At 42.9% G+C, this 17,119-nt stretch overlaps 1 protein-coding gene across 6 annotated transcripts; it reads right to left on the bottom strand.

Annotated features, from left to right (window-relative positions):
- Positions 1-705: 705 nt before the first annotated feature.
- Positions 706-16,872, bottom strand: LOC139387008 (schwannomin-interacting protein 1-like). Of its 6 annotated transcripts, none has more exons than XM_071132954.1 (7): positions 16,789-16,872; positions 13,888-14,000; positions 10,272-10,404; positions 9,816-10,019; positions 2,808-2,931; positions 2,459-2,612; positions 1,811-1,986 (listed from the first exon to the last, which is right to left on the bottom strand). In XM_071132954.1, the coding sequence occupies exons 1-7, from the start codon at positions 16,816-16,818 to the stop codon at positions 1,935-1,937; spliced, it is 810 nt and encodes a 269-aa protein (XP_070989055.1). In that variant the 5' UTR covers positions 16,819-16,872; the 3' UTR covers positions 1,811-1,934. The 6 variants fall into 6 exon arrangements, with proteins under 6 accessions (XP_070989053.1, XP_070989054.1, XP_070989055.1 ...); XM_071132956.1 differs by having other exon boundaries at positions 2,519-2,612; XM_071132955.1 differs by having other exon boundaries at positions 10,287-10,404.
- Positions 16,873-17,119: the final 247 nt, after the last annotated feature.

The raw sequence follows: 17,119 nt of genomic DNA, 5'->3' as shown, positions 1-17,119 counted from the left end.
CAAATTATTTTGTGTGTCTTTCTTCACCTCTGTGTTTTTATACCTTCCTGGGCAGGCATTTCCCGGGCACTATAACAATGCTTGCCAATATACATAAAGTAATTCAGGTAACATAATCTCACTATCTGTAATTTTCCTAGATGCCAGAGATATATAAAAAAAAGGTATGTTTTGACAGAGTGGAACTTTAATAGAGTTGAGTTGATTGTATCTGATTGTATCTGATGTTTTGGTTGTGGCCACTATTACGAACTACAGTAGATAGTTTCTCACATCCATGATTCAGTATGGGCTTTCACTATGGCCAAAACTCAATTACATACAGTAAGTGTTTGGAGCCTTGTGGTGCAAGGTGTGGAAGGAGGGGAGAAACGACCTGTTAAGCACAGAAATAACTTGCTGCTGTATTTTCAGGCCTATATTCAGCGAGGCTATGTCATAGCATTATAGTGATTTCTGACATCCATCGAAGAAAACAACTACTAGGCTTCCGCTACCCTAAATTTGACCTTATTTTGAGGTTTGCATTTGCATGTTTTATTTATTAAGAGGTACATGTAGGCAAATGCAGCCTTCTTTGGTCCCTCAAGCAACCTTCTGTACCATTCATTAATTCATTTAAACTGTTCCTGTCTCATCTGCTGAGTTAGATCTGGTTCATATAGCTACCAAGACTGACCACGACCAGTGAACCAATAACGACACTTAAACACTTAAAACGTTTATTTATCATTTTCATCTCTGTACACTAAACGCTGTATGATTTCTGAATGCTGCAGAATAGCTTTGAATGAGTTTTAGTATAATCTGATGGAGAAAAAAATGCAAAAGACCTGCTAGAAAATGACATTCTCCAAATGCTGAAGATTGACTAATCATAGTGAACACCGATGACCATCATCTACAACCAGGCAACGAGGCATCCAAGTCTCCTTCCAGCACAGAATTTGTATTTATTCAGCCGAGACTGACCAGCTATCGCTTTACAAGTGTCAAGATCAGTTAGCTCCGACATCTTTAGTTCTTAATCATTGGGATCATTACTTTGTCAATAATATTTTACTGTGGACTAGCATTAGGGTCACAAAGCAGGGAATGAATGACATATTGACGTTTGGGGCGTCCTAAAAATATTGGACTAAACCAATGTTAATATTTGGAACACGGATGTTAAGTAAGATTAGTTATTTAAACCCTGCCACAAGGAACACTAAAAAGACTCTTAGCTTTCACTTCATCTATAGTGCAGACAGAAAATAAGGTCAATGCAATCTGTCTTTAAATTTGGCAAAATCAAGGGTCAACCAGTAAATCTTCAGAACATCAGCATGTTAAAGCAGGTGGAATTAAGCAACAACAGCTGTACTACATCCACGTGTGTCTAAATGATTCATACAAGAGCTGTGCAGTTGCCGCACAGTTTATATCCTGGGAAGCCTAGGAGCTCATTCCTTAGCAACGGCACAAACAACTACAGTATGTTGTCAATAGATATAGCTATGCAGTGTGTTGAGTATTCTACAAAGCACACGACTAGCTGAGCAGGGCAACAAACAGAACTCTAGTCATCTTCTGTGATCAAGCTGTCATTACGAGACGTGGTTTATGACTGGGGACTGGACTTTTGCCTAACCACTTAAAACTCAGGGCCCTATGTGACTCCCGGGAGGGTGGGGTCCTCTAGTAGTGGACGGTAGCCCTGACGAGCTAAAGCATGTCCAGGCTTGGTCCAGCCTAGTACTAACATACCTGAATCACCTAATCAACTAAGCATCAAAAGATATTGATGAGTTGAATCAGCTGTGAAAGTGCTGGGCTGGAACAAAAGCCTGCATGCCTTATTGGTGTCCAGGATCAGGGTTGTTGACCACTGCTCTGTGGTGGTTGTGGTTGTCATGTGACGTGGTTGATGATGGGGACAGGTGGCCGGGGTTTTATTTGGAGAGGGTTTTCTCTGCCATGTGTCTCTGCTGGCTCTGAGCATGCCTGTGACAAAAAAAGAACAACAAATAACAGTTACGTTAAAGAATGCATGGGAAAAGTCCTCCTTAGATAAAACATTTTAGAAAGGATGCAATGGTGACCTGTTTTCAGAAGAATGCCGTTTTTAAACTGAGACATTTCAGAATGTATTTTTAAACTGAGATGTTCCATGGCATTTAAAATATATATATTTTTAAAACTAGACAAGTCAGTTAAGAACAAATTATTATTTTCAATGACAGCCTAGGAACAGTGGGTTTAACTGCCTGTTCAGGGGCAGAACATGACAGGTTTGTATCTTGTCAGCTTGGCGATTTGAACTTGCAACCTTTCGGTTACTAGTCCAACCCTCTAACTACTAGGCTACCCTGCTGCCCCATTTGACCTCCAAAACAAAAAGAGGCCTATTGTTATTTGCGTTAGTGGTGTCGGTGCTCAGGTGTGTGTGTGTGTATATATATATATATATTAATACATGTATTTGTGTGTGTGTGCTTCTGTGGTCATAGTACTGGGTATGAAAGGGTCTCTCCACCTGGTCATGTCCTCTACGTCCACCAGCATGGCGTCCTGCTCCACATGAAGCTCATCTCTCATCAGCAACAGCTGCACCAGCTCCTCATTCAGGCCTGCAACGTCATCCCGTTTTTGTTGTTGTTTTATCTCAACATCCTCACAGCACCAGAACAGCAGAGTTATGACGGTGGTGGTGAAGGCAGATTGTGTCTGTACGTAAGTGTGTTTAGTGTAGCGTTTGTGTGCGTGTGTGTGTGTGTGTGTGTGTGTGTGTGTGTGTGTGTGTGTGTGTGTTTGTGTGTACTCACTCTGTATTTGTGAGTGCAGATCGTTGGTGATGACCTGGAGCTGGCCCAGGCTCATGTCCCTCATGTCGCCCCTCCTCAGACTCCTCTTCATCAGACCCTCACTGATGTGGGGCAGGTGGGGCAGCTGCACACAGAGAGACCCAGGGATAACGTTAGAACAATGTTAAATAGAAACCGGGGTCGCAGTCATTAGTCAGCAGAGTCATGTTGATCTAATGTTGAAGAGAGAAATAAGGACACTATAGATTGCGTATTTGGGGTTAGGGTTATTAGACGCAACCCACTGGGCACACACTGGTTGAATCAACTTTGTTTCAACGTAATTTGTCAACGTATTGTGACGTGGAATCAATGTGGGAAATACATTGGATTTGAAAAAAGTAATCAACCAGCACTGTTTTCTTCTCATTTCAACCAGCGTTGTTAGGGTAAAACTCCGACTTGATTTAACCTGACTAAGAGGTTGTTACATTATTGTCATTTCCACATAATCATCAGAACTATGTATGTGCTGAAAATGCGTTGAAAATTCTATGTGTAAATGTAAAAAAGATTTACCCTATATACTGTCTATTGGGGTGGTTGAAATTATGTTGAATTTTTATTTGACCTTGATAGTAAAACAGTGTGCTTGAATCAACGTCATTGTTTCAACTTTGTCCTATCAACCTAAACAAAGAGGTGCAATAAAATGAGACGCCTCAGTTCCATGTTTCCCGCCTGAACAGTGACTCCTACTGGTACATGAGAGGCAATGCACTCCAAAGAGAAAAAGTCCACCATCCAGACGCCTAGCTCTATGTACGCTGCTTAGCTTTGGAAACAAACTGTGTTGGGGTCAGCTGGGTTATCACTGCAACACATTCAGACATTGATCAGATTCCATACTAATTTGCGTAGACTACCTAATAACATTTAGTAGTTGAAAAGTAATCCCTATAGCTTTTCTTACACAAGCTGTATGTGAAAATACATTCGGAGTGAGATTGGGTTTATGTAGGCTACATTGACATCAGATTTGCCCAATGGACACCATTTAATGTGTGCTGTCATTCGTCAATGGTTGATTGGATCTTTGGAAGTTTAGACATAGTTACCATTATCCCTATATCATTTGGATGCCAAATGATTCATAATAAACCTTACCTTTGGATATTGTGTTGTATATATGTTATTCATAATATAGCCTACAGTATATATACTATCCAAGCAGAAGATAACTTCCCCTTCAAATGTTGATATTTGGTTGCGTTCACAATTCAATATCCAGTTTGTCCACAAATGAATGATTAATATGTTGGATTCACATCTGCATCTCAACCCCAAAAAAATCAAAGTTAAAAAATAGCACTACACCAAATCTAACTTTAAATTCACTTCCAAAAAAGTTTGGTTTGATTGAGTCCTATTCTCCGACTTCCTTTTTCGGTTGAGTTGGAGAACCAACAGATTAATAACTTGCAGATTAAAGACAATAACCAAAGGTAAAGTTTATTATTAATATCATGATTTTGGAATCCTATTTATAGGGCTAATGGTAACTACTTCTAACTGTCCAAAGTTCCAATCAACCTTGGAAGAACGATAGTATACATCTCTACACATTGGAGTGATGGTGTCCTTTGTTGGGCAAACCAGATGTCAATGTAGCCAACATAAACCCAACCTCACTCTGAATTTACTTTCGCATACAGCCTGTACAAGAAAAGTAGAAGCGTTATTTAGGTAGTCTACACACATGAGTATGGAAGCTGATCAATATTTTAATGTGTTGACATGATAGCTCAGCTGAAAAGAACAGGGTACATACTGTACAGGTAGCCATCTGGATGTTAGACTTGTTCTCACTGAAGTGAATTACCCCTCTTATACCAGTGGGAGTCACTGTTCAGGCAGGAATCATTGGACTGTGGCTTCACATTTGAGTTCAATATACCTCTTTATTTAGGTTGATGGCGTTGATTCAAACATACCATTTTACAATCAACATTGAAATAAGGTAAAATAAAATAAATAAAAACTGTGATATAATTTCAACCACCCAGTAAACAACACATGACCAAAAGTATGTGGACACTCGTCGAACATCTCATTCCAAAATCATGGGTATTCATTTGGAGTTGGTCCCCCTTTGCTGCTATAACAGCCTCCTCTCTTCTGGGAAGGCTTTCCACTAGATGCTGGAACATTGCTGCGGGGGCTTGCTTCCATTCAGCCACAAGAGCATTAGTGAGGTTGGGCGCTGATGTTGGGCAATTAGGTCTGGCTCGCAGTCGGTGTTCCAATTCATCCCAAAGGTGTTCGATGCGGTTGAGGTCAGGGCTCAGTGCACACCAGTCAAGTTCTTCCACACCAATCTCAACAAACCATTTCTCGCTTTGTGCACGGGGGCATTGTCATGAGGAAACAGGAAAGGGCCTTCCCCAAACTGTTGCCACAAAGTTGGAAGCACAGAATCATCTAGAATGTCATTGTATGCTGTAGTGTTAAGATTTCCCTTCACTGCAACTAAGGGGCCGAGCCCAAACCATGAAAAACGGCCCCAGACCATTATTCCTCCTCCACCAAACTTTACAGATGGCACTATGCTTTTAGGCAGGTAGTGTTCTCCTGGCATCCGCCAAACTCAGAGTAGTCCGTCAGACTGCCAGATGGTGAAGCGTGATTCATCAATCCAGAGAACGCGTTTCCACTGCTCCAGAGTCCAATGGCGGCGAGCTTTACACCACTCCAGCCGACGCTTGGCATTGCGTATGATGATCTTAGGCTTGTGTGCGGCTGCTCGGCCATGGGAAACCCATTTCATGAAGCTCCCAACGAACAGTTATTGTGCCGAAGTGGCTTCCAGAGGCCGTTTGGAACTCAGTAGTGAGTGTCGCAACCGAGGACAGGACAGAATATTACAGCACTCGGCGGTCCCGTTCTGTGAGCTTGTGTGGCCAACCACTTCGCGGCTGAGCCGTTGTTGCTCCTAGACGTTTCCACTTCACAATATCAGCACTTACAGTTGACCTTGACTCTAGCAGGGCAGGAATTTGACCAAACTAACTTGTTTGGACTGTGACATCCTATCCAATTCTGTGATCGGGAGTCCCATAGGGCAGCGCACAACTGGCCCAGCGTCATCTGAGTTTGGCCGGGGTAGGCCGTCATTGTAAATAAGAATTAGGTCTTAACTGACGTGCCTCATTAAATAAAGGTTGTTGTTTTTTAAATGTATTGAAAAAAAATGAGGGTGCCACGTTAAAAGTCACTGAGCTCTTTAGTAGGGCCATTCTACTGCCAATGTTTGCTCTATTTTATACACAGCAACAGTGTGGGTGAAATAGCCTAATCCACTCATTTGAAGGGGTGTCTACATACTTTTGTATATATAGTGTATATTCAGTGTAATATATATTTCAACCACCCAATCCTATATTATATATATATATATTGTATAGGATGAAAAATATGTTTTATTTTTTCTATGTTTAGTTGATATAACAAAATGTTAGTTAGGTTAAGTCAATGTATTTACGTTTAATTTTTTTACCCTAATTTCCCTGTTAACAATGCTGGTTGAAATGAGATGAAAACAGTACTGGTTATTACTTTTTATATTTTGCACGTTGATTCCACGTCACAATACGTTGACAAATCACATTGAAACAAAGTTGATTCAACCCGTGTGTGCCAGGTGGGAAATTACTCCATCCTTTCATTTATCCTGATCATAGATCAGTTTCTTTAGACCTGGGTGAGTTAAATCCCCACCATTGCTTGTTTAGGTACTGACACACACATCTACAGTGCAGTAGTACTCCAGTCAGGGGGGGAAATTGCTTGGCCTGATCACAATGACTATATAGTTGTATTTACAACTCATTCACCACAATATCTGGGGCGGGGAAAATATAAAAATTACATGTACAAAAGGCAGCTCCCAATTTCTCAGAAGTACTAAAGCACTTTTGCTTGTTCCAAAAAAAGCACGGTTTAATTCCAGTAAATAACTGTGTCTAATGGACGCATTGTCCCACCCTGGCTACCTGTCAGGCCTCTTGCACATACACACAGTCACCATTGCGGATGGAGCAGAACCCAAGCCGGATGCCATGTCCTACATATCTTTGCTTACAATCACAATATGAGTAACCTGCTTAATTGCCTACACATACAGTAAGTGAACATGTTCTGAAGTACATGTTTTTTTCCCATCACTCTGGGCCTCAGATTACACAGGTCACCAAGTCCTCAAATGCCACAGGGACTCGCGACAATCCAACCTTGAAATGGCAGAAGCGGCTGAATGTCACTCTCTGTACCAGGAAACATGACATAGTAGCAGAAGTCTCAGTGTTCTCCTTGTTCAACTGAAAGTTGTATCAGCCCACATGAAAAAATACTGTAATATACTATGGTATAAATACTGTAGTATTACTATATTTATATACTATAGTATTTGCTGTAGTGTTTTGCACAAGATTTTTGTGGACATGACTGTAGTTTACTGTAGTATTTACTGTAGTGTTTTTGCAGACATTACTGGAGTATACTGTAATATCTACTCTAGTGTTTGTGGGTGGGGTACATGCAAATTCAAATTTCTGTATTATTACTATAGTTAAACTGTCGTGTTTTTGTGAACATTTTTTTGTGAGCATTAATACTGGAGTATTCTACAGTATACAAAAAAATGATATACTACAAATTATCGAATGATACTACAGTGTGTTGTATAGTATTCTCCAGTATACTACAAAATGATATAGTCAGTACTACATGATCGATGGATGCTACAGTATAGTATTCTACAGTATACTATACAATTCTATAGTAAGTACTACACATGATCAAGAGATACTACAGTGCAGAGTATTGTATTCTACAGTATACTACAGTTTACTACAGAATACACTTTTTACACTTTTTACTCAAATACTCAAACCAAAATCAAATCAAGTCAAATGTTATTTGTCTAATGTGCTGAATACAACAGGTAAGCATTACAGTGAAAGGCTTACTTACAAGCCCTTTACCAACAATTCAGTTTTAAGAAAAGTATTAAGGAAAAAATAGATAAGTGTGCGGGGGTACAGGTTAGTCAAGGTAATTGATGTAATATGTAGGTAGAGATAAAGTGACTATGCATAGATAATAAACAGAGAGTAGCAGCAGCATAAAAGAAGGGGGGCAAACTTAATAATGGTGTTGGAGTCGTGTCTGGCCATGCAGTCATGAGTGAACATGGAGTACAGGAGGGGACTGAGCACGCACCCCTGAGGGGCCCCCGTGTTGAGGATCAGCGTGACGGATGTGTTGTTACCTACCCTCACCACCTGGGGGCGGCCCGTCAGGAAGTCCAGGATCCAGTTGCAGAGGGAGGTGTTTAGTCCCAGGGTCCTTAGCTTAGTGATTAGCTTTGAGCTACTTCTAGTAAGTTGAACTCAAAGTCAATGAAAAGTCCTTATTACTTATAATGTTTATGTGGTAATGACATGTATTCTTTTTGATAAGTTACACCAACTGATAAGTCACACCAACTCTTTGAAAAATATGGTAACAAATTCACTTTTTTTCCCAGCATGCTCTACTGCAGGTTTATTTTTTGGAATTGTTTTTAATATTGGTGTTTTTGCATGTACATTGAGTGATTGATTAATCTTATGCTACACAAAGGGCCTCAGATCACACAGGTCATCAAGTTCTCAAAGGCCTCAGGAACTCCGACAATCCAACCTTGAACTGGCAGAAGCGGCTGAATTTTACTCTCTGTACCAGGAAACATGACATAGTAGCAGAAGTCTCAGTGTTCTCATTGTTCAGCTGAAAGTTGTATCAGCCCACTTGAAAAAATACTGTAATATACTGTGGTATAAATACTGTAGTATTACTATATTTTTATACTATATTATTCACCGTAGTGTTTAGCGCAAGATTTTTGCGGTCATGACTGTAGTATACTGGTAGTATACTGGTAGTCTCCTCACACTGTTCCTAAATCTGGCAGTCATCATGAATATACAAGCCAGCATAATGTGACATGCACATAGAGTTGCAAAATTCAAGTATATTTCCCAGGTTTTCCAGAAATCCCAGTTGGATGATTCCTGGAAATCTTTCACATTTTTGGAAAGTTACTGGAATTTTGTAACCCTACTTTGCAGGCCTGATGTGGCCTGTGAACCATGAGTTATAGGCACCTGTATCTTGTAAAGCTAGGCATCAAAATAAGGCCTCATGAGATACATAATGTATTGTCATAAAGCGTTTCCTTAAATTGATGACATTCGCCTAGGAATTCACTTGGTGAAGGCCACAGTACTGAAAATGAACAAATCCAAAAACCATGTCTCTGTCACTAACTAATACAGCCATAGGTGGTAACTTTACAAATCACTCGAAAAGGCAAGGCACACTGGGAAATTATTTAGGAGGCGTGGCTTAGTGGGGGTGTTACTCCATTCTTTCAAGCCGATACAACTCAAATCTGGACCTCATACAGAGTAACTATTGGTTTGAGTAATGATGACTACAAAATCACTTTAAGTAACTGTACTCATATTATTAAGTGCAACAGTTTTCCTCAAAAGTTGTGAGTAATGACAGCACATTGGGTTTTACAGTGTACTATACTATATTCTATAGAAAATTGTGGGAATTATTTTCACGTGGGAGTTTCATATTAACCCACGTCTGCTTTGGTGCATGTATACGTAATTCAGAATGACTATGTAATCTTGAGACTCAAAATAACAATTTTCTTCTTCGCCATTAGGCTTTTCAGCCACTGCTTTTGACATCAAACTGTGAACGGAAATGTAATGCTATTCATTTTGTACAATTCCCTTGCATCTAAGATGTAACTTGCTCTCGCATCTTGCAGCTGTAATGCATGTCCCCAGACTAATTCTGTGTAAAATATGTGTTACACACCGTGGCCTCAAAGTCTCCTCGCTCTCCAGCCAAGTCAACTTAGCAGAAATGACGGGTCTACAACACACACACACACACACACACACTGACCAGGTCGGCGACGGGCGAGCGACGGTGGAGCTGGATCTGTCTCTCCACCTCTACCTGCATGCGGGCCATGGGGCGAGCCAACGCCAGCGCCACCCTGGCCTCCTCCTGGAGCCGCCGCTGCACCCGCCAGAAGCCACAGTCCTCTAGGGGGTCCGAGTCCTCCTCGCCCGTGTCCCGGTCCGACAGCGACGAACTCTGCTTACTCTAGACAAACACACGTGCACACCAGAGTCATTATACAGAATCCTAGATGGTAATGTATGATCACGCACGTCACCTATACATACATACTTCGAAGTCATCATCCACACAAACTCATCGGTGTGAGAGTATGCTCACACACACACATTCCACAGTCAATATGCTTATTTTTATCCCGTAAAGTCAGGTTCAAATGTATCGCTTGTGTGAACGAATGTGGAGAACACACACAAACTCACACACACACACATTTACATCTATAGCGTGTACCACGGGTGACAGCGGCGTATCCAGGCTGGTCTCTGTCTTACTGTCCTCGGCATCGCTGTCCTTGTCACTGCTGCTGTCATTCACAAAACACACCTGCAGGTTCACACCACTTGGAGGACTGACGGTGAGCGAGAGGGAGAGAGGGAGGGAGGGGGAGAGAGAGAGAGTATGATCAAATTACAACCTTAGAAAAGAGGGAGCGACAGACAGAGAGAGGGAGGAAAGGGGAGAGAGAATGGCTAAATTCCACACTGACCCATATAACCCTATATCCTTAGGCATTTCCTGGAGATAGGAAAGGATTGAGCAGGTATATTCATATTCTCAAGGTGGACCACTGATATATACATTAGGTCGAATGTTCACCATATTGCTTTCACCTTTCCAATCCTTTTAGATCTACACAAAGCCCCTAAGGGTAGTGGCTAGTGGTCAATTTGGAATTGATTTGAGCTAATGTGCAAGAAGGAGGGGGAAAAAATGCCTTCATTTCACTGTCCTTCGCGGATCTTAGATCCGGGGGCCCCAGACTGGGTCTTCATTTCATTCCAGAGAGTTGCTTTCAAAAAATCATGAAAGGTGAACTATTGCTTTTACATCAGCCCAGTCATCTCAAATCCACACAGGAGAGTGAAAGAGGGCAGAAGGGATCATTGTGGGGTGTTTGGGCATTGTGTTGTTTCAATTGCTCACATCATGCCATCACTGTTATACGTAACAGATCAGGTCAAGGGTTACGAAACCTGGCTCAATAAGGCTCCCTCCTCAATCCATAAAACAAGCAACCACAAAAGGTTCAACGAACAACCAAACGCACAACGTGACATAATAATTGGAGACATTGACAGCACAGGAGGCTGGTGAGGGGACGACGGCTCATAATAATGGCTGGAACAGATTGAATGGAATGGTATCAAACACGTCACTCTATTCCAGCCATTATTATGAGCCCTGCCGTCCCCAATTAAGGCGTCACCAGCCATCTGTGGCCACAGTGATGACAGTCTCTTGGCCACAGTGATGACAACGAGTCACGAGTTAACTACTCTCTGTCACCTTCAGTGAGACTTTTGTGTAATCTTAACAGCTCATACTGAACCTCATTCCTTCAAGCTCTAACAAAACATGAAGTGAGGAACCACACCCAACTCCCCAAATGCCTGTTCACATTGAAATTGTCAGCTTACAATGTACTTTGACCTTCACTAAGGGTCACGTGACAGAACATCCAATAGGAGCAGCGGACGTCAATAGCCAACACTTCTTTATTTCCAGTGGCTGGACCACAGAAAGACAAGCACTTCCTTAAACTGGACTGACAAGGGGCGGTCCCCTTTAATTTGAATGAAATCCGAGCTGTTTTATAGGAAAAGAGCAAGGTGTAGGCCCTCACGTTCACTCGTCAGAGAGACTTACCATTTCTGAGGGATTTGGTTCACCTTGTCTCTATACTCGTGCATTTCGGTAACTTACCATGTGTGGGTGTAATATGTTCTTGTACGGTTTTTGGGTGTGTGGGCTTAGTGGTTATATGTGAATGCTCAGTATAATAGTCTGTGACATTTGTGTCATTTGAAGTGACAGTTCATTGTGTGTGTGTGTGTGTGTGTGTGTGTGTGTGTGTGTGTGTGTGTGTGTGTGTGTGTGTGTGTGTGTGTGTGTGTGTGTGTGTGTGTGTGTGTGTGTGTGTGTGTGTGTGTGTGTGTGTGTGTGTGTGTGTGTGTGTGTGCATTAGTGGTTTCACTATGCTATGAGCTGATGAGTATTTCCAAGTCAGTGTGCAAGTACATAATCCGTGCTTGTGACGTATATGTGTTGCGTCTGCATGCTTCCCCATTCAGCTATTTTAAGTAAGTGACTCTTGTCTTGCACTGAAGAATGAATGAAGCTCTTGTGTTACTGGTCTGAAAGACTGAGAAAACAATGTAGCTAGCTTTCCCTCTATCTCTCTCTCTCTCTATACATTTCTCTCCCAGCACTTTCTTATCTCCCCCTGTGGGATTTCCTCTGCTTCAATACCTAAATGACTCATTTCATGGGGCTCCTAAAAGTGAGAGCATCTACTGCTCCCAGATCCGATCCCAAATTTCCCCCTATCCTCTAGGCTCATGTGGAGATTGAAGTGGTTAAGACAGGTATAGATACACTGAACAAAAATATCAACACAACATGTAAAGTGCTGGCCCCCTGAAATCCCAGAAATGTTCCATATACACAACAAGCTTATTTCTCTCAAATTTGGTGCACAATTTTTACATGCCTGTTAGTGAGCATGTCTCCTTTGCCAAGATAATCCATCCGACTGAAAGGTGTGGCATATCAAGAAGCTGATTAAACAGCATGATCATTACACAGGTGTACCTTGTGCTGGGGGACATTAAAAGGCCACTCTAAAATATGCGGTTTTATCACACAACACCATGCCACAGATGCTTCAAGTTGCAGGATCCCCAGACAGCTGATGAAACTGTGGGTTTGCACAAGCGAAGAATTTCTGCACAAACAGTCAGAAACCGTCTCAGGGAAGCTGATCTGCGTGTTCATCATCCTCACCAGGGTCTTGACCTGACTGCAGTTTGGCGTTGTAACCAACTTCATTGGGCAAATTCTCACCTTTGATAGTCACTGGCACGCTAGAGAAGCGTGCTCTTCATGGATGAATCTCAGTTTCAACTGTACCGGGCAGATGGCAGACAGTGTGTATGGCGTCGTGTGGACGAGTGGTTTGCTGATGTCAACGTTGGGAACGGAGTGCCCCATGGTGGCGGTGGGGTTATGATATGGGCAGACATAAGCTACGGACAATGAACACAATTGCATTTTATCGATGGCAATTTTAATGCACAGAGATACCGTGGACGAGATCCTGAGGTCCAGTGTCGTGCCAATCATCCGCCGCCATCACCTCATGTTTCAGCATGATAATGCACAAGGATGTCACAAGGATCTGTACACAATTCCTGGAAGCTGTAAATGTCTCAGTTCTTCCATGGCCTGCATACTCACCAGACATGTCACCCATTGAGCATGTTTAGGATTCTCTGGATTGACATGTTCGACAGCGTGTTTCAGTTCCCGCCAATATCCAGCATATTCACCCTGCCATTGAAGAAGGGTGGGACAATATTCCACAGGGGGGGGGGGGGCGTATGTGACCAACAGATGCATATCTGTATTCCCAGTCATGTGAAATCAATAGATTAGGGCCTAATGGATTCATTTAAAGTGACTGATTTCCTTAAATGTACTGTAAAATGTATGAATTGTTGCTTAGTTTATATTTTTGCTTAGTGTAATTTGGTAGTAATTCCACCCAGCCTGTTGGACAGACGTACTATTCACCAATCCCACATGGTTTATATTTGAGTACTCTCTATTCAAGGATGAGTCGCCCCCTAGAAACGCTGATCTAAGCCGGCCTGCGTTTGGCAGAGGGTAAGCTAACTCTGTGACCTGTGACCTGTGACCTGTGCCTAGCTCTCTTCAATTAGAAAGTATGTTAAATACTCACTGCGCTGTACAGCACCACATCCTCTAGTGGTGGAAAGGGTGCTGTACTACTGACTCTCAACATTTGTATAATGATGCTGTTATAACCCACCGGGTGGGAAGGCCGTTCTTGCTGCAGCTGTTGTAGATGACTGGCTCCTCGTCGTCATAGAAACTGCCAAGAGCCAGCTTCTGCCTGATGGACTCTCTGTCATTCCTCTGGGCCTGGTGGAGGTAGAGCCATGTAGAACAGATCAATACTCCAATATAATACCACAACAGTACAACAATAAACCTGAAGTAAAAACCCTGACGATAAAGATGGATTTTCCATGTATTGGCTTCTTTAAGAGGCACAGCAAACTAAAAGGATCGGACGACGTTCAAATATTCGGAGCAAGTGAAATAGAACGAGAGGAAAAGAAAATATACGACGCACGCTCCTGCTTAAAGCAAAGCAATAGGGGGGATGTGGAATTGGAGTATGGTCACACAGGCACACGAGGAGAAGAGGTGAGAGGAGAAATGGGAGACGAAGGGATGGATGGAGCGTGGCAATGGAATCTGAGTTCATGCTCGAGGTGGAATCACTGTTGACTCAATGAGCCGCGAAGAGAAGGGAAAGAGCTACGCACGCCAGGAGGAACACACAGACACACACACACACAAGTGAAGGCATCACACGTACACTTATCACACAAATACCATATCAGACACATACCGCATACACATCACATATTGCACAATATACCATACACAACCAATAGGATCACACTTGAACGTATAAAAATACTCCATCCATCCCAAACGTTCACCCCACATAGATCAAAGACCATTTCTAGATGGAGAGATGTGCACTCATATGCATTTGCATAAACACGCCACGTAAATAGACACACGTCCCTCCTATTCACTATTGTAGCCTAGTCGTCAACAGTGAGTGGCGGAGCGACAAAGAAACACTCATCGAGGTCGCCATCAATAGCCTTCAGTAGACAGGCTGCCTATTGTGAGGTCATCAATAATGGCCGTCAACAGCAGAGAATCAGGAATTTGAGTCACTTGATAGGATCTCTGGGATCAACACACACTCACTGGACATGTCAAAGGACGACAAATCCGTACGATTTTGACGGGCCTGTAAACGTCCAGTCGCCTCGCATTGATTTCATCTCATCTTTCCTCTCCTCTCTTCTATTTCCTGCTTCCCATCTTCCTTTCCTGACTATTCATTATATTATCCACCCCTCTCTCTATTTCTCCATTTTTTCCCTGTCCACCCACTACATCCAAAGCGCATTTTGTCCTGGGCAGGTTGTTTATGTCATATAGCTTTTAGGCTGACATACATATCCTATCTTCTCAAAGACCTGCTCCTGCAACCATAGGGAAAGAGAACCAAAGAAAATGCATCGTGCTACAGTAAACGTGATTTTCCTTTCCAGTTTTTCCACACAAATGTCATATTTAGAGTCCATTACTGGGCCCACATCCCTCAGGCCTACTAGTCGTGTGTGCTGTATCTCTCTCTCTCTCTCTCTCTCTCTCTCTCTCTCTCTCTCTCTCTCTCTCTCTCTCTCTCTAACTCACACACATTTAAACACAAACCAATTTAGACTATCCACACTTTCTCCTGCCCACTCATAGACTGTGCCAACACATGCACTCCCACATAACCGCAACACACAAACACCAACACACATCACAACAAATACATACTCCTCTCAAATCAATTATACATTGCCCATACCACACATAAGCACTCACAAACACAGAAATACAACAACACACGCACAAACACGCACATGAACACGCACATGCACCAACATAGAAACAAACAGAACACAGATGGGCTATGATGTAACGTCATAAATCACAGATGGACACTCCCATTGTAGAGGAAGCAACCAACATTCCACCCACTCTAGTCTCTTCCCACTGGAGACCGTGCCAGGTACTGTCCTACTGGGTAGTTAGACCATCTATACTCACAGCCAGGTACTGTCCTACTGGGTAGTTAGACCATCTATCCTCACAGCCAGGTACTGCCCTATTGGGTAGTTAGACCATCTATACTCACAGCCAGGTACTGTCCTACTGGGTAGTTAGACCAGCTATACTCACAGCCAGGTACTGTCCTACTGGGTAGTTAGACCATCTATACTCACAGCCAGGTACTGTCCTACTGGGTAGTTAGACCATCTATACTCACAGCCAGGTACTGTCCTACTGGGTAGTTAGACCATGTATACTCAGCCAGGTACTGTCCTACTGGGTAGTTAGACCAGCAATACTCACAGCCAGGTACTGTCCTACTGGGTAGTTAGACCATGTATACTCAGCCAGGTATTGTCCTACTGGGTAGTTAGACCATCTATACTCACAGCCAGGTACTGTCCTACTGGGTAGTTATACCATGTATACTCAGCCAGGTACTGTCCTACTGGGTAGTTAGACCATCTATACTCACAGCCAGGTACTGTCCTACTGGGTAGTTAGACCATCTATACTCACAGCCAGGTACTGCCCTACTGGGTAGTTAGACCATCTATACTCACAGCCAGGTACTGTCCTACTGGGTAGTTAGACCACATAGCCCATATGAAACATAAACAGCACACCCTGTATGATGTTTTAGGTATATGCTATGTATTACTGAACTGTAAAAAGCATGGCATAAACCTACTCTTAAACAAACTCTCATGCGATGTGCAATGTGTTCACACCTACCTAGGAGAAACAGCACCTATGCATAAATGCACACCAAAAAAAAACATACAGACTAGAAATGTACACACACACAGGATGGCACAGCAAAACCTACAGGCTAAAGTATGTAGTCTCAAATACACACACAATCAGGTCAAATATACACACAGACACGGACACGCCCTCACATGACAAATTCACACACGTACACATAACCCACACATTGACCTAACATACCTATATTAACCTAACACATACGGTATTTGAATACATGGTATACATTATACTAGAACCAAACACACACCTGGTAGACACGTTTCTCCTGATGCACCATCCTTCAGCGCATTGTACAGGCAGCAGCGCTACCCTTCCCTACACTGCAGTGAGCCAGACCCAGGAGAACCACTCATATACCACAGCTAAACGCAGAAGGAGGGAGGAGGGAGGAGAGGAGGAGGGAGGAGAGAAGGAGGGAGGGGGATGGATGAATGGATGGGTGGATGGATGGAGGGAGGGAGGGAGGGAGGGAGGGAGGGAGGGAGGGAGGGAGGGAGGGAGGGAGGGAGGGAGGGAGGGAGGGAGGGAGGGAAGAGTCTGCGCAGCTGATGGAAAGACAAGGGCGCTCTCCACTACTC

The sequence above is a fragment of the Oncorhynchus clarkii genome, chromosome 28, assembly GCF_045791955.1.
Source record: "Oncorhynchus clarkii lewisi isolate Uvic-CL-2024 chromosome 28, UVic_Ocla_1.0, whole genome shotgun sequence".
NCBI lineage: Eukaryota > Metazoa > Chordata > Actinopteri > Salmoniformes > Salmonidae > Oncorhynchus > Oncorhynchus clarkii.
The sequence above is the reverse complement of the archived record's forward strand: the minus strand, read 5'-3'. Positions and strand labels throughout refer to the sequence as shown.